Consider the following 24101-nt stretch of genomic DNA (forward strand, 5'->3'; position numbering starts at 1 on the left):
AAGTTTTACCTCTCGTGATTAAAGCCAAAGTTTCCAAATTCTCCACTAAGTTGGGGTGGTGGGGCACTAACCTGAGACCCCCAGGACCTGATTCTTCAGAGCACTCACCATTTCTGTAGCACTTGATGTGTTCAAAGTTTTGTCCAGACATTATTTGATCCTCACAAAGCTCCTGGGCAGTAGGTGGGTATTATTATCCCCTCCATTTTACAGATGGTGAAAGTGAGGATATGTGAGGCCTTGCTCAGGTGACTCAGAACTGTCAGACACAGTTACTGCTCTGCCTCAGCAAGTGAGAGCTTTGTGCTCCTCAGCTATTGTCAGCTCCCTGCCACACCAGCTCGCCTGCCCGGCTAGCAACGCCTCAGGATTCTGCCAGTCCAAATCTCGCCTTACCGGGAACCATCAGTGAACCCCAGTGCCCGAGTTCCCCAGAGCCGTCATTCGGCCGCGGTCAGTCCCTCTCACTGGATACTCACAGAAGTTATCAAGTGCGCTGCCTCCAAAGAGACACCAGCCTGCTAGTTTGGCTCAGCATTTTACTCTTCAGTTTCATACAGAGCACTGGGATGGTTTTGTAATAAAACTAGAGTGAGTCTATTAAAGAACAGATATTTAAGGAAGAATAATTAACAATGCAAGACACAAGTATAGTTACAAGTAAAAGAAAACAAAACACGTGTTCTAGTGACTAAAACTTAACTCCAGCAAGTTATAGTCTCTGTCTAAGCAGATTTCTCACCTTGAGTCAGTTCCAGCTACTCTTGGGTTCCAGGCCAAGAGGATCCACTTTCCATGACCTCAAAGGGCCCTGCTCCTCCTCTGTCCCTGAGGTGATGGATAACAAAATGGCTTTTTGCCTCTGCTCAAATCTTCCCAAAGTTCATTCACCCTGTTTGAAGAGGCAGGAAGGTTTCCTGGGGGTGCAGCCTCCATCCCCCATTGAGATTGTTAAGGGGTCATCGTCCCCTACTTGTTTGCCCAATGGCTTTGTTTACTTTACACATAAATGGACTTTTCTTTCTCTTTGCTCTCACCTTGCTTAATTTACATTGGAGACACAGTTAAGCCAGCGAAACAACAGCCCTTTGTTTAGGACACCTGGGCTTAGGCACATATTATAGGAACATATTTCCAGCACACATCTATCGTTCTTTAAACCTCACCCGTTCATGCATCACACAACAATATGAATGACCGGAGTGATAGCAGTTTGCATAACACCTTACACAACACCTTTTAGATGCAGATTTCAACACCTATGGGTTAGGGCAATGAGCGTGTCAGGCCAGAAGAGAGTTGTGTTATGGAGTGTGCTCTGAGGGTTGGCTCTGGGGAACTCCCTGGGCCACAGATACGTCTACACTCCGTGCTGGGCATGTAATTCCCAACTCAAGGAACTTGGCACACTAAAAATAGAGTTTCAGAGTAACAGCCGTGTTAGTCTGTATCCGCAAAAAGAAGAACAGGAGTACTTGTGGCACCTTAGAGACTAACAAATTTATTAGAGCATAAGCTTTCATGGACTACAGCCCACTTCTTCGGATGCATATAGAATGGAACATATATTGAGGAGATATATATACACACATACAGAGAGCATAAACAGGTGGGAGTTGTCTTACCAACTCTGAGAGGCCAATTAATTAAGAGAAAAAAAACTTTTGAAGTGATAATCAAGATAGCCGAGTACAGACAGTTTGATAAGAAGTGTGAGAGTACTTACAAGGGGAGATAGAGTCAATGTTTGTAATGGCTCAGCCATTCCCAGTCCTTATTCAAACCGGAGTTGATTGTGTCTAGTTTGCATATCAATTCTAGCTCTGCAGTCTCTCTTTGGAGTCTGTTTTTGAAGTTTTTCTGTAGTAATATAGCCACCCGCAGGTCTGTCACTGAATGACCAGACAGGTTAAAGTGTTCTCCCACTGGTTTTTGAGTATTTTGATTCCTGATGTCAGATTTGTGTCCATTAATTCTTTTGCGTAGAGACTGTCCGGTTTGGCCAATGTACATGGCAGAGGGGCATTGCTGGCACATGATGGCATATATCACATTGCTGAGAGACTGTGTCACACACTCTCAAAGAAACTGCGAAACCACCTGATCAGCATCCTATACAGCAAACAGGGAAAGATTAAGAATGAGCTCTCAGAACTGGATACTCTCATAAGAAACCAGCCTTCCACACAAACTTCCTCATGGATAGACTTTACAAAAACTAGACAAGCCATTTACAGGACAAACTTTGCCTCTCTACAAAGGAAAAAGGACACTAAACTATCTAAACTGCTACATGCCACAAGCAGCCACAACAGTAGTTCCCTTAACCCACCCAGCAATATTGTTAATCTTTCCAGCTATACTCTTAGCCCAGCAGAAGAGTCTGTCCTATCTCGGGGCCTCTCCTTTTGTCCCTCCAGACCCATGAATATGATACAGTTCTGCGGTGACCTAGAATCCTACTTTCGACGTCTCCGACTCAAAGAATATTTCCAACATACCTCTGAACAGCATACTAACCCACAGAATCCTCCCTACCAGCACTACAAAAAAAAGGATTCTGCATGGACTCCTCCGGACGGTCGAAACAACAGACTGGATTTCTACATAGATTGCTTCCGTCGACATGCAAAGGCTGAAATTGTGGAAAAGCAACATCACTTGCCACATAACCTCAGCCATGCTGAACACAACGCCATCTACAGCCTCAGAAACAACCCTGACATCATAATCAAAAAGGCTGACAAAGGAGGTGCTGTCGTCATCATGAATAAATTGGAATATGACCAGGAGGCTGCTAGACAGCTCTCTAACACCACATTCTACAGGTCATTATCCTCTGATCCCACTGAGGATTACCTAAAGAAACTACACCATCTGCTAAAAAAACTCCCTGACAAAGCACAGGAACAAATCCGTACAGACACATGCCTAGAACCCCGACCAGGGGTATTCTATTTGCTACCCAAGATCCATAAACCTGGATATCCTGGACGCCCCATCATCTCAGGCATTGGCACCCTAACATCAGGCTTGTCTGGTTATGTAGACTCTGTCCTAAGACCCTACGCTACCAGCACTCCCAGCTATCTTCGAGACACCACTGACTTCCTGAGGAAACTACAATCCATCGGTGATCTTCCAGAAAACACCATCCTGGCCACTATGGACGTAGAAGCCCTCTACACCAATATTCCACACAAAGATGGACTACAAGCTATCAAGAACAGTATCCCTGATAATGTCACAGCTAACCTGGAGGCTGAACTTTGTGATTTTGTCCTCACCCACAACTATTTCACATTTGGGGACAATATATACCTTCAAGTCAGCGGCACTGCTATGGGTACCCGCATGGCCCCACAATATGCCAACATTTTTATGGCTGACTTAGAACAACGCTTCCTTAGCTCTCTTCCCCTAACGCCCCTACTCTACTTGCGCTACATTGATGACATCTTCATCATCTGGACCCATGGAAAAGAAGCCCTTGAGGAATTTCACCATGATTTCAATAATTTCCATCCCACCATCAACCTCAGCCTAGATCAATCCACACAAGCGGTCCATTTCCTGGACACTACTGTGCTAATAAGCGATGGTCACATCAATACCACCCTATACCGGAAACCTACTGACCGCTACACTTACCTACATGCCTCCAGCTTCCATCCAGGACACACCACACGATCCATTGTCTACAGCCAAGCTCTAAGATATAACCGCATTTGCTCCAATCCCTCAGATAGAGACAAGCACCTACAAGATCTCTATCAAGCATTCTTAAAACTACAATACCCACCTGCTGAAGTGAAAAAACAGATTGACAGAGCCAGACGAGTACCCAGAAGTCACCTCCTACAAGACAGGCCCAACAAAGAAAATAACAGAACACCACTAGCTGTCACCTTCAGCCCCCAACTAAAACCTCTCCAGCGCATCATCAGAGATCTACAACCTATCCTGAAAGATGATCCTTTACTCTCACAGATCCTGGGAGACAGACCTGTCCTCGCTTACAGACAACCCCCCAACCTAAAGCAAATACTCACCAGCAAGCACACATCACTGAACAAAACCACTAACCCAGGAACCTATCCTTGTAACAAACCCCGATGCCAACTCTGTCCACATATCTATTCAAGTGACATCATCATAGGACCTAATCACATCAGCCATACCATCAGGGGCTCGTTCACCTGCACATCTACCAATGTGATATATGCCATCATGTGCCAGCAATGCCCCTCTGCCATGTACATTGGCCAAACCGGACAGTCTCTATGCAAAAGAATTAATGGACACAAATCTGACATCAGGAATCAAAATACTCCAAAACCAGTGGGAGAACACTTTAACCTGTCTGGTCATTCAGTGACAGACCTGCGGGTGGCTATATTACAACAGAAAAACTTCAAAAACAGACTCCAAAGAGAGACTGCAGAGCTAGAATTGATATGCAAACTAGACACAATCAACTCCGGTTTGAATAAGGACTGGGAATGGCTGAGCCATTACAAACATTGACTCTATCTCCCCTTGTAAGTACTCTCACACTTCTTATCAATCTGTCTGTACTCGGCTATCTTGATTATCACTTCAAAAGTTTTTTTTCTCTTAATTAATTGGCCTCTCAGAGTTGGTAAGACAACTCCCACCTGTTTATGCTCTCTGTATGTGTGTATATATATCTCCTCAATATATGTTCCATTCTATATGCATCCGAAGAAGTGGGCTGTAGTCCATGAAAGCTTATGCTCTAATAAATTTGTTAGTCTCTAAGGTGCCACAAGTACTCCTGTTCTTCTTTTTTAAAAATAGAGTGTAGCTGTGAGCCTAGCATCTCCCAGGATATGCTAACAAGACACTCTGCCCAGCAGTGTGTTACAATCCTTATAGCACCCTCCACTTAGAGATTCAAAAAACCAACATTTTCTGCATAGGTTACTCCTTTTAACTACGTGGCATCCTCTGAGTTAGAAACAGTTCATAATTTCTTACACACTGTGCATTATTTCTAGTATATAACCAGGAGTGTTATTCAGTGTGTTTCCCATCTCTCCTGAGCCCAGGTCGCTCTGAATCACTCAGACTGCTGAATGGAGTGAGCCGGTGCGATGGGAGAGTTGAGATTTCCCTCAGTGGTGTGTGGAGCAGAGTGCTGGATGACCAGTGGGACATGGACGATGCCAGCGTGGTGTGCAGGCAGCTCCAGTGCGGAGTCGCTGAGAAAGCTTATAACCCCCCTAAGTCTGAGCGAGGAACAGGCCCTGTGGGGCTGAGAAGGGTCCAGTGTGCAGGAAATGAGACTCATCTGACTCTCTGTGACAAATCCACATCTGAGACACCCCAGGCAGGAAATGCTGAGGACGTTGGAGTTGTTTGCTCAGGTGATTCATTTCCAAATCTCACAAACAGTTTCTGTTCAGTAAGAAAATACATATTAACAGCTGGGATTTATCTCTGCAGGGAGCAGACAGATCAGACTGGTGAATGGGGCAGGTCGCTGTGCCGGGAGAGTGGAGATTTATTACAATGGCAGCTGGGGGACAGTCTGTGATGATTCCTGGGATCTGTCAGACTCCAATGTTGTTTGCAAACAACTGGGATGTGGACATGCCATCGATGCAACTGTCTCTGCTCATTACGGGCAAGGATTCGGGCAGATCTGGCTGGATGATGTGAACTGCTCTGGCAATGAATCCGATCTCTGGGCATGTCCTTCTAGGGGCTGGGGCCAGCACAACTGCAGACACAAGGAGGATGCGGGAGTTCTCTGCTCAGGTCTGTTCTGTGAGTGCTCGTGAGCCGTGTTACCAGGGGATTTAATGGAGGGGGCAGATGTTTAAGGAGATCGCTGAGAATGATACTTTCCCTGAAACCTGGTCCCCACTAAGTCCCCACTTCGGACTAAGGTATGCAAATTCAGCTACGTTAATAACGTAGCTGAATTCGAAGTACCGTAGTCCGAACTTACCGCGGTCCAGACACGGCAGGAAGGCTCCCCCGTCCTTGCCGCGTACTCCTCTCGGCGAGCTGGAGTACCGGCGCTGACTGCGAGCACTTCCGGGATCGATCCGGGATCAATTTATCGCGTCTTAACCAGACGCGATAAATCGATCCCAGAACATCGATTGCCTGCCGCCGGACCCTCCGGTAAGTGAAGACAAGGCCTGACTGTCTCTGCCTCCCTTTCCCTTGTGTAACTACCTACCAGGGTCACCATTAGAAAGTCCTCAGCTCACATCCAGAGATATTTGAGATATTGCAAGATTTCCCTAATGTTAGAATGCTGCATCTCAGATATCTGAAGGAGACTGTATCATGGAAAGCAGTGACTGAAAAGGATGTAGGGTCCTAGTGGAGAAATAACTGAACATGAGCTCCCAGTGCCGTGTGTGGCAAAACGGGCTAATGTGAACCTTGGATGTATAAACAGGGGAGTAGTGAGTAGGAGGGAGGACTAAATTTTACTGTTGTGTATGGCACTGCTGAGATAGATACTGGAATACTGTGTCCAGTTCTGATATCCAGAAAAAAATTGGAGAGGGAGCAGAGAAGAGCCACAAAAGTGATCTAATGGCTTTAATAAAAGCTTTACATTGAGAGATTTAAGATGCTGAATCTGTTTAGCTTATCAAAATGATCAAGAGGTAACTTGATTACAGTGCATAAGTTCTGTCACAAAGAGAACATACACTTACTAAAGGGCTCTTTAATCTAATGGAGGAAGGCAGAACAAGAGTCGATGGCTGGAAGCTGAAACCAGACAAATTCACATCAGAAATAAGGCCCAGGTTTTTAACAGGGAGGGTGATTAACCATCAGAACAAACTACCAGGGAAATGGGGCATTCTGCATCTCCTGAAGTCTTCCTGTCTAGACCGGATGCCTTTCTGGAAGTGATGCTTAAATCAAACTCAAGTTATTAGGATCTATGCAGCTGTTTTACAGAAGGTCAAACTATTTGATCTCATGATCCCTGTCGCGCTGTCTGGAGTGGCTCACGGCTCTGAGTGCCCACCTCAGCGCAGATGGTGAGAAACAAGGCAATACCCCAAACTGGTGCTGTGTCTAGAAGTAGATTTCACCAAGACAGTAACAGATGTGAACTCCTGGACCAATGTTCCCTCTAATTTTTTATATCCATGTGCGGAATGAATTTTGTTATGTGCACCAGTATAGAGGTGATGTGTGGTGGGATTGGGGCTGAGGGATTCGGAGCTCAGAGTTGGGGCAGAGGGTGGTGGTGCAAGGGGTGAGGCCTCTGTCTCGGGGTGCAGGCTCTGGGGTGGGGCTGGGGATGAGTGGCTTAGGGTGAAGGAGGGGGCTCAGGGCTGGGGCAGAGAGTAGGGGGGGATGAGGGCTCCATCTGGGGGTGTGGACTATGGGGTGGGGCCATGGATGAAGGGTTTGGGGTGCAGGCTGCCCTGGGGCTGCAGCAGGGAGGGCTCCCCCCAGCCATCTCTTTCTGCAGCAGCCTGGGGTCAGGGGAGAGGTGCCTCTTTCCCCACTGCAGTACCTCCGGGGCCAGGGGAGAGGCACCTTTCCTCTGCCATGACAGATCCACGGCTGGGGCCAGGGCCAGGGCCAGGGGAGAGGTGCCTGTCCCTGGCCGCAGCAGCTCCGGAGCTGGGGAAGAGGCTCCTCTCCAGTCCAGGCCCCTGTGGCTGTGTACCTATGCGGCCACTCTTCACACCCCATTTCATTTCAGAATCAGATGATTTAAATTCCCTTTTCGTGCATTTCCTTCTAGAATTCTCAGATCTGAGGCTGGTGAGCGACAGTGACTGTGCTGGGCGGCTGGAAGTTTTCTACAATGGGACATGGGGCAGTGTTTGCTCCAATCGGATGTCCGGAGTCACCCCATCAATTGTCTGCAAACAGCTGAATTGTGGAGACGGAGGGCAGTTTGCAAGAGACTTTGAATATGGAGCAGGTTTTGGTCCCATGTGGCTGGACCACGTAACATGCAGTGAGCAGCACAGCTCCCTCTGGCAGTGCCCGTCAGAGCCCTGGGATCCAAAGTCATGTGATAACCGAGCAGAAGAGACCCATATTTCTTGCACTGGTAATTCTGAAACTACCTGCATGCACACGGACAGACACATGTATGAGATGTGTTCAATTAATTGAAGGGTTAGGATAGAACTTGCTGTTGTTCACATCTCAGCATAGGCAGATTTCAGTTCTCAACACAAGATACAAAGATATTTTCAAAATCTTTTATAGGAATAAGCATTTTTCTGATTAACAACAAACATGGAACTTAATCAGTTAATTATAAAAGAGGCCGGTGTTATACAGTGAGATAAGGTAGTGTGAGAGTGAAGAAAAGCCTCGCCCTAGAAACCGTCATTAGGCAGCTCTGTGGTTATTAATCCTTTTGGGATGAACAATCAGAGATAGGCCCAGGCTGTGCAGTTTGGATAGAGACTGGAATCCCCCACAAGTCTGGATGCAGGTCGGCCTGTGTGTCTGAGTAACAGCTGAATAGCAAATTAATTAGGTATTAAATGACCCAGAGTTCATATTTCAGTTCATACAGTGCTGAAATTAGGGGTTTAAAATACAGATAAATTCTACTCCCACATCACACACACAACCCAGTGCATTCACCACAGCTTTTTCTCTCCATAGGAAAAAAAGCAAAACCAACTCAGACCCTGTTTGCCGAATGCCCGAACTCTCCAAGCTGCACAGGTATCTCTGCTTCTCTGTGTCTTACTTTTGTTCCCTAAGGACTTTCCCAGCTGTCCCAGTAACATGTGAGGTTTCTGCATTTCCAGACCGGGACAAGTTACGTGTCGTGGGAGGAGAGGACAGATGCTCGGGGAGAGTGGAGGTTTGGTACCGTGGCTCCTGGGGAACAGTTTGTGATGACTCCTGGGACATGGCGGATGCTAACGTTGTGTGTAAACAACTGGGCTGTGGATCTGCTGTATCTGCCCCGGGCGAGGCTGCATTCGGTGAGGGGACTGGTCCCATCTGGGTGGAGAAGGTGAACTGCAGAGGGACAGAGTCATCTCTCTGGGACTGTCCTGCCAAGCCCTGGGGTGAGAGTAACTGTGACCATAAGGAAGATGCTGCCGTGAATTGCTCAGGTGAATGACAGGAGATGTTTCTGCTACATGCTGTAATTTTCAGGGAGGAGGATGGACCAGCCCCTTCCTCCACTTTGGTCCCAGACCAGGCCCTCCCATCTCCTGTGTGCACGAGCATCCTGGATGTTGTGGGATGGATCCTTTCTCAGGTCAGATTGGCTCAGACATCAGCTCACAAATTCCCTGTATTTATCACAGGCCCCACTGTGCTGGTTTGTTACTAGTGTCCTCATTACTGCACAGAGCACAAGGGACTTGGGCCCAAAATCACTAACAAACAGGCCCTGTGCTGCTGTGAGCAAGTTGGACAGTGCCCCCAGGGACTCTCAGAGGTGAGATTCTCCCTAGTAACAAACAAGTCATCTCCTCCTTGCTCCAGACTCCAACTCTCCTTCTTTTCCCTTTGCAGGTCTGACAGAGAGGACAGATTCTCTGAATACCTCAGTGTGACGCTCTGTACCTCAGGGGAACGCCCTACACCCCCATATTCATTTTATAAAATGATTGTGTGGTATCCAATGCAAGGTTTGTCATGTTAGGTGTCTTCGCAAAGCTCATGATGCAATGAGCATGGTTGTTATAGTGATGGTATAGTAATCATTTCAGTAAGGTTATAATTTCACGTATATACTTATGAGGCTGAAAATGTATCCTCGGGGCTTAAAGCAAGCCCAGGCAAAAACTCTCCGAGAACAGAGAGGCAGTTCACACCTCATCAGGGCATGGATGGGACAAACCCAGCCCTGCCTCACAGGAACAATGGACACTGGTTTAGGCAGCAACAAAAGAATCTATTAGACCCTCGAGGGAGTCACCCCCTTCCTTTGATTAGTTTGGGATTGCGAAGAGGTAATGCTCACCTGATCTGAAGTGGGGGGGGGGGGGGCAAAGCCAAGAGGAAAGAAAGGACATGATAAAAAGGAGAGACGTTTTCCCATGCTCTCTCTCTCTTCCACCTACATCTACAGACACCACCACCACCAAGCGACTGAAACACTGATTAAAGGAGAGAACCTGACTGAAAAGTAACCAGCCAGCCTGTGGTGAGAAGCATCTAAGTTTGTAAGGACACTGAAAGTGTTAAGATCCGCTTAGAATGTGTTTTGCTTGTATTTCATTTGACCAAATCTGACTTGTTATGCTTTGACTTATAATCCCTTAAAATCTATCTGTATAGCTAATAAATCTGTTTGTTTATTCTACCTGAAGCAGTGCATTTGGTTTGAAGTGTGTCAGACTCCCCTTGGGATAACAAGCCTGGTACATATCAATTTCTTTGTTAAATTGACAAACTCATATAAGCTTGCAGCATCCAGCGGGCATAAGTGGACACTGCAAGACGGAGGTAACTAGGGTTGTGTCTGGGACCGGAGATATTGGCTAGTGTCATATGGTTGCACAATCCAATCAGCTTACGTGCCAGAGGCTGCGCGAGAACAGCCTAGGAGTGGGGGCTCTCACAGCAGAGCAGGGTAAGGCTGGCTCCCAGAGACAAGGATTGGAGAGGCCTAGCAGATCACTGGTCCAGATAACACCAGAAGGGAATGTCACACCCAGATAAAACATCCTCCTCCTCCCATCAAGGGTTAAATTTCCTTGGTGCTTGGGTCACAGAGGGAGGAGCTGCAAGCTGTAGCCTGAGGGAAGGAGCTACTTTCCATGGCCTGTGAAATCTAAGGGCGAATGACAGCCGAGTGAGAGCTGCAGGCCGTGCTGAGCAGGACGTGGGCTATTATGACTGGGAGTGGATGGGTCATTACACAAACTTAAAACTATTTCCCCAAGCTAATTTTTCCCCTACTGTTACTCAGACCTTCTTGTCAACTGTTTGAAATGGGCCTGATTACCACTACAAAAAAGTGATTTTTCCTCCTGCTGATAATAGCGCACTTTAATTGAATTGTCTCATTAGAAGTGGTAAGGCAACCCCCCATCTTTTCATGTACTCTGTATATATATATCTTCCTACTGTATTTTCTACTCTAGGAATCTGATGAAGTGGGTTTTAGCCCACAAAAGTCTATGCCCAAATACATGTGTTAGTCTCTGAGGTGCCACAAGTACTCCTCGTTGTTTTTTTCTGATACAGACTAACATGGCTACCACTATGAAACCTTTTAACACGGAGCAGCTATCTAATGCCCTTTCCATCTGACGCCCTGACCCAGAGTTAAATCACTGCAGCTTCACCCTGTGAGCTTGTCATTGGAGCTAGGTGCAAGTCTTCACTGAAAAACGTTTTGGTGAAAAATGCAGATTCAGAGACACCAAAACATTTCACAAATTCCTGTTAATTTCACCCAATTGTTCTAAATACACACAGAACAATTCATTTCATTTCAACACTGGGAAGCTCTGCATGCTGACCCCACCTTGAGCACCGGCTCCATTGCTCCCATTGGCTAGGAACCACGGCCAGTGGGAGCTCCAGGAGCGTTGCCTGCAGGCACGGGCAGCGTGCACCACTCAGAGCCGCCTGGCTTTGCCTCCACCTAGGGTTAAGACATGCAGGCCGCTTCCGGGAACAACGCAGATCCAGGGCAGGCAGGGAGCCTGCTTTAGCCCCACTGCATCACTGACTGGGAGCCACCTGAGGTAAAGGCCACCCAGCTGGAGTCTGCACCCCGAACGCCGTGCCCCAGGTTGGAACCCCGTCCCACACCCTTCCTCCCTCCCTGACCTCGCACCGTCCATCCGCACCCGAACCCACTGTCCCAGGTCGGAACCCCCTCCTGCACTCAAACTCCCTCCCAGAGACCGCATCCAGGACCCCCTCCCAAACCCCAGCCCCTGGCCCAGGTTCTGAGCTCCTTCCCACACCCAAGCTCCCTCCCAGAGCCTGCAGCCTGCACCCCCTCCCGCACCTCAACCCACTACCCCAGCCCTGAGTCCCCTCCTGGACTCCAAATCCCTCAGCCCCATCCCAGAGCCCTCTCCTTCACCCCAAACCCCTCATCCCTGGCCCCACCCCAGAGCCCACACCGCCAGCCAGATCCTGCACCCCCTCCTGCATCCCATCCCCCTGCCCCAGCACTGAGCCCACTCCTGCACTCCAAACACCTTGGCCCCACCCTGCAGCCTGCACTCCCAGCTGGAGACCTCACCCCCTCCCACCCCACAACCCCCTGCCCCAGTGAATCTGCCTCCTGGAAGCAACATTACCCTGACAAAAAACTAACTGTATTTCCCAGTAGGGACAATAGTGGCTTGTTAAGAAAACTCAGAAGTTCGCCCACCAGTATTGTCTATTGGTGTAACGCTGGGGGCACTGATCAGGTGCATTACCAGAGCTGTGTGGAGGCCCAGGGGTAGGCAAGTGTTTGATGTCCTTGATCACGATAATGGCCCATTGCAGGGACTTATGGTAGAGTTCGCCCAGGAGCTGACCTGGGACCCTCACTGCCATTAGCACTAGGGTTACTCACTATTTGTAAAGAGAACACACCGAAGCAGAGATCTCTACAGTGCAGCAATGTTCTCTGCCAGCCTTTCCTGGCACGTGGATATTGCATCTTATATACATCTGTGTCAGACACGGTGTGACGGGGGTGTGTGTGTGGAAAATAGAGATTTTACACCCAAGGGTCAATATCCCACCCTTATTAGCTGGATCAGCTCCCACTGGTGTCAGTACGTTGGAGACCAATCTCAGTTTATGGGGTAAACTTTATCAGGAGAACGCATTGAAAAGACATTTTAAAAATAATGTCAAGTTTAGGAAGTCTGGGACAAGCTCTGGGAAATTAGAAATAATTTATATTTGTAATTATTATAGCAAAATGCCTTGTGGAACAATCCTTCTGGACTAGATCCCAGTCACTACTTTCTACAATTCTCCCCCTCCCCCACCACGCGCACACACACACACACGCCTGTCATCTGGGAGCTCTAGGACCCTTTCAATCAGATACTAAAATGTATCAGATAAATGTGATATGTGAAATCCCCCAATCTGAGGATTCCAGAGGAGGGCTCCTCTTACGGCCCTGGGGTGGAAGTGCTGGTGACTCTGGGGGATCAGTATCAGAACAATGTGATTGGACCAAATAACCTTGTGATGATGTAAAAGCTTTGCCTCTTTCTCTGAGAAATGCTCCCTCTAGCATGATGCCCAGAGACAGTCCCTGCCTGGTAGACAGACAAAGCAGGTGTTTCTATAGGGTTTGTGTGAATTTGTGGGGAATACAATTGCGAGTGGGAAAAGGTTCACAAATTTCCTCTGTATAACTTCCTATTGATTGGCTAGGATGGAAGTTTCCTGCTTTTTCAGCCCTGTAATTTCTTCATCTTCAATTTGTGCCTTTTTCATATTAAATCCTTCTGAAAGTCTTCCCCATAGTGGAAGTTTTTCTTGCTAGATGAATTGTGCAGTTTCCAGGGCTCATCACAGGGAGAGGCTGAAATTGAACAAATCCGAGAGACAAGGGTGGGTCACCTCTGGGTATGGCCGGCTGTTTATAGGGAGGTTGGTTTACACTGAATGTTCTAATCAGGTATGTGGTAAAAGTGAGACACCAGCAAGAGAACATTCTGAGATGAGTAATGTGATTATTCCTAAATTGAATTCCGATTTGAAACTTTCATTGAAAACAAGAAGATAAATGGAAAATTCTCCCTGGGTAATTCACACCTGAAATTAAACAAACTGTGAAAAGATTTCCCAATTAGCAATAAATGCAGAGAATGAATATTTCTGCTAGGATGATAAATGAATTTTAAGACAATAGTGACAAGAGGAAGGTAAATCCGAATCTGAATTTTCACTGAACCAATAAGGCGACAACAATTAACAAGTCAATGAGTTCTTACTAGAAACCCCATTAAAACTAATCATCTTTGCACAGTGGCACGTTTATTTCCCTGACAAACTACAAATATAGTTTACAATCAATGCTGAGCTGAATACTGACCAGTGGAGAAGCCAAAAGTGTTTGAATGAATCCTCAGAGAAGTAAATACCACAATGCTTGTGTAAGGGGACTGTTGTCCCCTTACTAACATTCATTGGGGGTGTTTTGGTTGGCTAGCTCACAGTACTAAAAGAATAGGGAGAGGCCAATGCTCCAGGTCAGCCTGATTGACAGGGTGGGCAGGCTAATCAGGGAGTCAGGAGGCCAGGGTGGGTCCCGTCCTCCCTGTGAACTGGAATTGCCTGGGTCTACAGCAGGGATAGGCAACCTTTCAGAAGTGGTGTGCCGAGTCTTCATTTATTCACTTTAATTTAAGGTTTCGCGTGCCTGTAATACATGTTAACGGTTTTTAGAAGGTCTCTCTCTATAAGTCTATATTACATAACTAAACTATTGCTGTATGTAAAGTAAACAATGTTTTCAAAACGTTTAAGAAGCTTCCTTTAAAATTAAATTAAAATGCTGATCTTACACCGCCAGCCTGCTCAGCCAACTTCCAGCCTGGGGTTCTGTTCACCTAGGCCTGCAGCGGGCTGAGCGGGGAGACTCGAGGTCAGGACAGAGGGCTGGGGTGTGTGTGGAGGTGCAGGGCAGAAGGCTGGGTGTTGGGGGGAGGTCAAGGCAGAGGTCTAGGGTGTGGGGGGGTGCAGGGCAGAAGGCTGGGTGTGTGTGTGGGGAGGATCAGGGCAGAGGGCTGGGGTGTGTATGGAGGTGCAGGGCACAAGGCTGGGTGTGGGGGTGTGTGGAGGTGCAGGGCACAAGGCTGGGTGTGGGGGTGTGTGGAGGTGCAGGGCACAAGGCTGGGTGTTGGGGGGAGGTCAAGGCAGAGGGCTGGGTGTTGGGGGGAGGTCAAGGCAGAGGGCTGGGTGTTGGGGGGAGGGGAGGATCAGGGCAGAGGGCTGGGTGTTGGGGGGAGGTGTAGGGCACAAGGCTAGGTGTGTGGGGGGGTTCAGGGCAGAGGGATGGGGGTGTGTGTGGAGGTGCAGGGCAGAGGGCTGGGTGTTGGGGGTGACTCGAGATCAGGGCAGAGGGCTGGGGGGGGTGCAGGGCAGAAGGCTGGGGTGCTCCCTGCCCTGAGGGGCTCATGGCAGGGGGCTGGGAGGGATATGCCCTGTTCCACCCCCTTCCCCAAGGCCCGTCCTTACCTCTCTCTGCCTCCTCTATGAAGCAGCCAGCACGCTGCCACTTGGCTTGGCTCGGCTCCGCTCCCCCTCGCAAGGGCCGTCGCGGGCAGGGAGAGGGGGGAGGAGGAGGGGCTGGAATGCACCACGTTGTGGGAATATGGAGATATCCCATCTCTTAGAACTGGAAGGGACCTTGAAAGGTCATGGAGTCCAGCCCCCTGCCTTCACTAGCAGGACCAAGTACTGATTTTACCCCAGATCCCTAAATGGCCCCCTCAAGAATTGAACTCACAACCCTGGGTTTAGCAGGCCAGTGCTCAAACCACTGAGCTATCCCTCCCAGAAACGGGGGTGGGGGGAGCGTTGCTGCTGCAGGACCAAGCTGCTGCCTCCTGCACCTGCAGGGGAGAGCGGTGGTCGGGGGGGGGAGGGGGGGGGGCTGAGTGGGGCTGGGGGCCAGGACCCCCCCCCCCCCACTCTCCCCTGCAGGAGCAGAAGGTAGAAGCTTGGTCCTGCGGCAGCCAAGCTTCCCTCCTCCCCCTTCTTCCCCAGCATGGTGCTTTCCGGCCCCTCCACCCCTCCTCCTCCTCCTCCTCTCAGTGGGCAGGCAGCGTGCGGTGTTTGCGCCTAGGTTGCTGACCCCTGGTCTACAGGGTGGAGCCGAGCTAAGGAGAAAGGAGGGGCCCAAGCTGAGCTAGGGAACAGAGCTGTGCCAGCCAGAGGGGCCAGAAAAGCAGCCTAGGAAGGAGGTCAGAGCTGGGATCAGTGTCATGGAAGCAGCCCACAGAGCAGACGTGTGCTGGGAGCAGGGCTGCAGTCACAGAGCCAGAGGAGCAGCCCAGGGGGTTGGAGGCAGAGCAGCAGCATCAGTGCTGATGCAGAGTGGGAGCCGGAGCTAGAACAGTGGAGCTGGAGCAGTCTGAAGCCGGGTGCAGTGAGCAACTGGGGCCAGCCAATTGGGGACCCTGGGCAAAAGGTCCAGCACAGAAAGACGCCCCCAGCCAAGGGTCCTTGCAGACCTGATTGGGAGGGGGATCTTAACCCGACGGGCGGCTGACACAGAGAAGAAGGCTCCCACCACCCAAAACCCGGAGGTGTGTGGCCACCACCAGAGCAAGTGTCCAACCTGCAGCATCCCTGCAGCACAGCCAGGGCCTGAGAAGGAGCCTGGGACCTACAAGGAACAGAGTGAACTGCCCTGACGTTCCAGAGACACTGTTTGTGATGTTCCCTGCCACAGAGCGGGGTGATGTGTTTCCTTTAACCTTTCCCATTTTTCCTTATTCTTTTTTAAATTAATTGTTGATTAATTAACTTGTACTTGCTTTAAATTGTATGTAATGATCAGTGGGTCAGGGAGGTGTCCAGTGCAGAGAGAGCACCCCGGAGTTGGGACACCACAGGGTTGGGGGATCGAGTCCCCCACAAATCCTGGGCCCAGCCTTGTCAGGGTTATGAGGATTCTGCCAGACAGGAGAGTGGAAGGGGAGTCCTCAAGGGCAGGGAGGCCTCTGGGTAAAGGAAGTGTGAGCAAGGACTCAGCTCCTTCTGCTAGCTCATTTCACCAGGGTAGTGCAGAAGCCAGGAAAGTTCCCCACAATAGCGGGACCATTCCCCCGCTTACACTTGCAGAGTACATCACTATTTCACAGAAATGTCTGTCTTTCCTTCATGGCAAATTGTGCATTCAGTTTGGTCACTTCATCTGTACACAGATACAATGGAAATAGAAAAGGTCGACAGAAGGCAAATACAGATGATTGGAAGCAGTAAGTCTGGGGGTGGGGTGGTCAGATGACTAGAAATATAACAATTTACTTTTGAAAGAAGAAAAACAAAAGACGACATTATCGAGATGTGTAATAGGCATACTGACCCTTGGAGACTGAGGAGGGAAATCTCAGGGACTGTGCTAACTTGTTCTAGGGGTTATGTCTTCAAGACAGATTTGTGGGACAAAGGAAATTACCAGAGAGAGAGAGGAGATGAAAATTTGTGCTTTGGCAGGGAACCCAGGCTGCTGATGCTGCCTAGGGTCTGGGATTGGAGCCTTAAAGAGAGGTGGAGAACTTCCCCCAAAACGGCACATCTAGATCCTGGGGAAAATGAAAGAGAAAAGGGATCAACAGCAGGTGAAGGTGACTGAGTATCGATTCCCCTGTGTATGTGTTGGAGATAATGTGATCTGGATCACTTGGTAGCCTGGGTCCATTCAAACACACTGAGTGCTACTAGAATGCAAGGTCATACATCTGTGACTCTGAGAAGGATTTGTGTGTTGTAATGGACAAGCAACTCATCATGGGATCCCAGTGCGATGTGGCCAAAACAGTCCTTGGTTGTATATACAGGAGAATAAGGATGAGAAATAGGGCACTGGTTTTATCTGTGTATTCAACATTGTTCAGATCACTACCGGAATCTTGCATACAGTAGTGTTGTCCACATTTTAAGATTAACAGTGAAAAATTGGATGTGGGCAGAGAAATGCTACCAAAAAAAGAAGAGCTGAAAAAATGCCTGTCAGAGACAAGAGCTCCATCTGTTCAATTTATCAAAAAGAAGGTCAAGAGGTGATTTGATTATGGTGCATAAATACCTTCACAAAGAGAAAATATTGGGTACTCAAGGGCTCTTTAGGCTAGCAGAGAAAGACATAACCAGAGCCAATGGCTGAAAGTTAATGCCAGAGAAATTGAAGTAAGGGACAAATTTGAAATAGGTGATTTAACATTGGAACAAAGTACCAAGGGAAATGATGGGTTCTCCACCCCACATGGAGCCAGTACTGGATTTACCATGGAGCCAGGCCCAAGCTCAGAAGGGGGCCCCTAATACTCGCTTCCTCCCCTCTCACAGCCTCCCAGCAGTAGCAGGGATCCAGTATGGGAACTCAGAACCCAATGGGCCCTGGGAGCTGCAGTTCCTTGGCCAGCTCCTGCCTAGAAAGCCTGCCCTGGAGCAGAGAAGGAACTACATTTCCCAGTATCAGAGGGGTAGCCGTGTTAGTCTGGATCCATAAAAAGCAACAGAGTCCTGTGGCACCTTTAAGACTAACAGATGTATTGGAGCATCGCATTGCATGCATCCAACGAAGTGGGCATTCACCCACAAAAGCTTATGCTCCAATACATCTGTTAGTCTTAAAGGTGCCACAGACTCTCTGTTGCTTTTTACAGATCCCAGCGTTCCCTTGGCCACTATCAACAGGAAAGGAAGGTGGAGTGAGTGGGGAAGCTGAGATCCCATGTGCTTGTTGTGAATGGAGAGCTGGCTGCTAGAAGGAGATGGCACTGTGAATGGGGAACAAGTATGCCCAAGGAGTAGAAGGCTTTGGCCCAGGTATCACCATCAGAAGACTTCCCCAGACTGGATTAGGGATGCTGGTGTGACCTCGCCTGGCAGCCCCCAAAGAAGGAACTGGGTGGAATGATTGGACAGTGCACCTCTCTATCTGAAGCCTAGCAAGGGAGGTATGTGGACCCACTAGGAGAAGTTAAAGTGAAAAATAAGGGAGGGGAGGCTCTATTAGAGGACCTGGGCAGCTTTAGATACAGTACCAGGCACGCAGGAGGATTTCCACATCTGAGCCATGGAAGCAGAAATTGACTTTTCCTTTCCAGAGTTATCCAATATTCAGAAAGGAAATCTAGCACCTGCCTTCCAGATTTGAACAGTCTCAAAATTCAGGAGAGCGCAAGCTCAAATTGGGCAGCTGTTATTTCATTTCTCCCAAATCAAATATACCGATCCACTGTAATTTACTGTAGAAAAAGTAAGATAAAATTGAGCAACAAATGCTGGGGTCTTCCCAGGGCTAACTAGGACTGGAATTGCTATTTTCAGCAGCCATTACCATTTTTTTTTTTTAGTTTTGTTTGTTTAAAAGGAAGACAGTGATATTGCATTGGCAAATTCCTCATAGAAACGAAGAGTGGAACAAAAGAATAATAAAGGCACCTCAACTTTTCTTCATTTATGTAGGACAGTCTTATAAAATGGATCCAGATATCCTCCAATCACACAAGCTGAAAATTGTTCCACTTTACTGCATTTCTGTAACCATGCGGGAACCAGTCTGTGTTCTGTGCGCAACAAAATTCCTACTGAATTCAGAAGTGCCTTGCTTTTGAAACCATACTACCTGATATTTTCATTCCTTGTAAGCGAAGCAGGTTTACATTTAGTAACTGGGTGGGAATCCTCAGAAAAAGTTAGGTGCTGTAGGAGGTGTTGCTTATTCACTAGGTAACGTGAGACCTTCCTGTTACAATAGTAAACCAGTGCAGCACAGAATGCACTTTGCTCCTACAGTCTACAATGGGGTCCTTTGCTTCTATACACGACCCATTAAAGACAATGAAAAGACTCCCACTCACTTCAAGAGGCTTTGGACAGAACTGGTTTGTAAGTGGTCGGACTCACCCCTGTGGTACCTCCTGCTGGTCATCTTGGGAATTAGCTCACCAGCATCCAGAGCGCCTTCTGCAGGCCAGGTGTCCCGCCTGTCTCTGGCCCGCCATGTCCCTTCCGGACCCCAGTGCCCTTGCCTTGGGTGCTGCCCCCTGGCAGTACACCGCTCTCTCTCTGGGTCTCCCCACCCAGGGGAACCCCCACCCCCTATCCCAATGTTGCCTCAGTCATGGCTACTGCCAGTCACTATCTAGCCCCCACTCCCTGGGGCAGACTGCAGTCTATCAGCCAATCATCACTGGCAACAAGGGGTTTGGACTGGCTGCCTTTACCCACCCTCAGGTTGCCCCTCTACAACCGCCAATACCTATATGGGCTTAGGACCAGGCCCTGCAGCCTGGAGAGTTGCTAGCTTAGGGCTTCCCAGCCCCCAAGGCCTTTCCCTAGCCCTACCTCACTCTAGGTCCCTAGGTGAGCTCACAGCAGCCAGCCAGCCAGCCTGTCTCTTTCTCCTGTCAGAGGGAGACTTCTCTGCTCTGGCTACCCTGGCACTCTTATAAGGCTGAGTGGCTCAGTTTGGGGCATGGCCCCAGCTGCAGCCACTTCCCCAATCAGCCAGGGTTTTGCCCCTTTACACAGCCCCAGCCCTCTGCAGGGCTTTTCCAACTCCTTCAGGGCTGGAGTGGCATTCACAACACTACATGGTTATACACAGGGTAACTCCACTGTCTTCGCACGGTCCTGGTCCCACAGCAGAGAGGGGGCATGTGAGCTTGTTGCAGAGCTGCTGCTCAGGGATAGGGACCTTCTGGCACCTCAGCCTCCAAAATCATTCAGGCTGCACTTTCTGCATGACTATGTGCTAGCTGAGTGGTGTGTGGGAATTGGTGGCCTCTGCTGCAGGTGATGGGCATCTCAGGTACTTAAAACCATGACCTAGAGTAAGGAAATGCCTAACTCCAGAGTCTGCAGCTGCCTAGGGCCAGCACTGAGGATTTATAGTCCCTAGTGCCGCTGTTGCAAGATTCAAGCATGCTCAGTCTTGGAATTGCCACCCCTCCCTTGACTAGTAGCTGCAGCTGTCTAAGGCTGGCCTCTGGCAATTGGCCCCATGGCTATAGCCAGAGAAGCTGCAGGTGGCTCTGTAACCACTGGGGACCATTACGCTAGAGCAGATAAAGAAACTGGAGTTAAGCTCAAGGAACAGAGGACACCAGGAGGAAAGGAACGTCAAGGGGAGCAGGGAAAGAGGAAGCAGGTCAGGTTTACAGCGGGAGAATAGCCCCAGCTGGTTGGGGAGCATGTCCAAAGTAGAAAGGAAACAAGTATGGGGAGAGGTAGTGGTGATCAGGTAGTAGACTAGCCAGTAGATGGGAGCAGAGGGGGAGAGGCTGGTGTCTTCAGATTCCCAAGGGCTAAGTCCTCGCTTTGGGGAAATGGTGTTTGCAAGTGGCTTGCTCAAGTGGCAGGATGGGTGCTGAGGGAGGGATTTGTCAGAATTGATCAGGTATCTGCTGGCTTTGGAACTTTGAGCTGAGACTAGGACCACATACTGTGACTGGGGAAATAGGGTGGTACTGGAGACATGGCTATAGAACGTCTGAATGAGGAAGGAGATAAATTTGTGGGGAGTTTCCCTGATCACTATTAAAGTTCTACTCACCGTAAACCCACATGGGTGTACAGCTCAATGAGAAAAACTAGGGGCTGAGGGAGCTGTGTATGGCAATGCATATAGTCATGTAGAGGTGTGTGATCAAAATGAAAAATGTCTCAGATTCAGTACCGGGTATACTATGGCACCAATGGCACTGCCACACCAGGCCCACACTCAGAGCCCGCAATGACTACATTGGGGCCCACAAATATGTTTGGTGCCGGGGCCCACAAAAGGTTAATGCGGCCCTGCATGGAGTTGGTGGGAGGGGGCAGGGGCTACTTAAGTAAGTGCTCTCAGTGTTATACCAAAAGAATAAAAACCAGCAGGATCTTATTAAGGGGGATAAGGCAAAGATGCCACATTTATTGTAAATATAATAATAAAGCAAAGATAAAAGTAAACAAAGTTGTTTGACTACTTATTCCTATCACTACTTATTCCTTTATATATATATATATATTCATTCACACAATCATTCATTCAAGTTCTGTATAGGTGTTATAGTTACCAGCCTAGAAGTTGCTGGCCAGGTATCTTGGTCATGAGTATGGAGCCGAATCTGTGTCAGATGCAGATGTCACTGATGCTCCTGGAGGCTGGCAGCAGAACCAGAGACTCAAAGTCCTCAGTCTTTAGAGTCCATTCTTATGGGAATTAATTCCTATGTTAGTCTACGGGACCTGTTTTATCCTGCTGTTGCTGACTCAATCAGCAGATGGCACATTCCTGGTGGCTCCACACTGTCCAAAGTTTGTGTTTCTCATCCTTCCAGGTGATGGGGTGGATCCCAGTTTACCCTCCGGGGGTTGTCTGGTGGTCCACTTGACACATTCTTCGGCCGATGGATACTCACTTTCTAGGCTGGCACCTCCCTAACCATTCATGTACATCAAGCATTCATCAACATACATTCCATATCTTAACCATATTTTAATTTACTGTCTCCACCACTTTAGGAGTGTGTGCTAATTCATTTGAGACTCCCGGCCCTTTAATCACAGAGGGTGGGAGTCTGTTCCTAGGAGCCGTTGCTGTTACAATGAAGGGAAAGTCACTTAATGGCTTATAGCATTTGTTTACATTGTTATCAATTACAGAATAAACTGCCCGAAGCGCACAGAGTCAATTAACGGCTTAAGGCTCACAGCAGGGGTGGTAACATAGTGTTCACTTCAAGAACAGTATCAGAGGGGAAGCCCTGTTAGTCTGAATCTGTAAAAAGCAACAGAGAGTCCTGTGGCACCTTTGAGACTAACAGAAGTATTGGGAGCATAAGCTTTCGTGGGTAAGAACCTCACTTCAGTCTTGCATCTGAAGAAGTGAGGTTCTTACCCACGAAAGCTTATGCTCCCAATACTTCTGTTAGTCTCAAAGGTGCCACAGGACCCTCTGTTGCTTTTTACTTCAAGAACAAAGTCAATTAACTTGTTTGTAAGTTTTACATAGGAATAAAGTATCTTTCACAGGACAGATACAATCAATGGTTTCTACAGACAGTAGCTTACAAGTTTTAATAGAAGACCCAAGAGATTTTTGTACTTGGTGAAACTGTTGGATTTTAAAGTGTGGGGGACAAATTATGGGGGGGGCACTGTCACTTGGGGGAATCACTGTTAGTACCTTCTTTAATATCCCTACATAGTCCCCCTTTTGACACTACGATATTTATATAATCGTTAGTGTCACTTTCTTTTTAACCTGTTTAAGAGAGGGTACTGTGAGGCAACATGCGTTTGTGATTCCAATTTAGCGTACATTCTTTTTATCTGAAAACACATGCCACACATACCAATTATACAAATACAATTTAATATCAAGACTACTATCCAGGGGTGTAGCATTACTGATAGGATGCCAGTGGTAGTCGGGGACCATCCAGAGAATATATCATACCAGTGGTAGGTTGTAATTTGTTTCTCTGCGGTGGCAATTGGTAACATGTCCCCATTGGCATGTATAATATGAATAGTCCGATTTCCCACTTGGCCATCTGTCTTTTCTAAAAAATTGGTCACTTCTTTGCTTTTAATGAGGCTATCAGTAAGGTCTTGCCATCCAATTCCAAGGTCAATCGAGAAGCCAGCCAGCTCAGCTGTTAGTGTTAGCTGTGACTTTTTAATAGTAAGTGTGAATTCTAGTAAAAACAGTATTGACATTGCATTTACATTCATCTACTGGGGGGGCTGCTAACACTCCCATCCTCCCAAAATACTTCCTCCCACGGGTGGATACATACACATTGTCCATTGTACAATACTTTGGTGTCATTGTCCAATTCATCCCACATACATGATCCCAATGAAACAGCTTTACTACAAGGCTCTGGGGCAACAGGTAAGGTGAGGCATACCCACTTTTGAGGAGTTCATTCGGTACAACCTCTAGTGTCCAATAGCTTTCCTCCCTCCCCGGCCCACTGGCTCAAGGTCCGAGGCAGCCAGAATGATCCCATGTGTAATATGGGGAGTGGGCGAACCTTCCATACCTTTGCCTCCAGAGACTGTTGATGTGCTATTTTTACAATTATTTCCCCAGTTAACAAGTCTGGTTTCACAGTGCTGGAAACATACTGCATCCTGTCATGTTGGTAAGTATCAAACAGAAATCTTTTCCTTTGTTTTAACAAATGCATTAAAACCTTAATATTACCCGAAATTACCCAAAACATTTTGTGTTCCAAAGTAGATAGGACAAGCATCTGCATTTCGGTGCATCCCATAGCTATAGCCGTTTGGTTTCCAATTTCTAGATTTTTCTTACGAAGTAACCAAGTGGTAGTGTTAAGCGATTGCCACAGATTCCATTTGGCTTTTAGGCTACCCAGACCAGTTTGGACTAAGTCTACATTTGCGTGTACTTGTTTTTGTATCAGGCTGTCCTGTAGTTGAGC

General features: G+C 48.1%; 1 protein-coding gene across 3 annotated transcripts in view; it reads left to right on the forward strand.

The window, feature by feature from the left end:
* LOC135977483 (scavenger receptor cysteine-rich type 1 protein M130-like) overlaps nucleotides 1–10312 on the forward strand; it is a 46597-nt gene extending 36285 nt beyond the window's left edge. Inside the window, exons 5-11 of one of the 3 annotated variants that reach the window (XR_010594966.1) lie at nucleotides 5073–5390; nucleotides 5470–5784; nucleotides 7757–8071; nucleotides 8641–8703; nucleotides 8790–9104; nucleotides 9514–9629; nucleotides 10073–10312. Coding sequence is in view for 2 of the 3 variants with exons in the window: in XM_065578755.1 (XP_065434827.1) it covers nucleotides 5073–5390; nucleotides 5470–5784; nucleotides 7757–8071; nucleotides 8641–8703; nucleotides 8790–9104; nucleotides 9514–9554 (1367 nt within the window). In the remaining variant the exon portion in view is untranslated. Of the gene's footprint in view, nucleotides 1–5072; nucleotides 5391–5469; nucleotides 5785–7756; nucleotides 8072–8640; nucleotides 8704–8789; nucleotides 9105–9513 lie in introns of all 3 variants that reach the window. The other 2 variants (XM_065578755.1, XM_065578756.1) reach the window with 2 other exon arrangements.
* The last annotated feature ends 13789 nt before the right edge of the window (nucleotides 10313–24101 follow it).

This window comes from Chrysemys picta, unplaced genomic scaffold, assembly GCF_011386835.1.
Source record: "Chrysemys picta bellii isolate R12L10 unplaced genomic scaffold, ASM1138683v2 scaf1, whole genome shotgun sequence".
Classification (NCBI taxonomy): domain Eukaryota; kingdom Metazoa; phylum Chordata; order Testudines; family Emydidae; genus Chrysemys; species Chrysemys picta.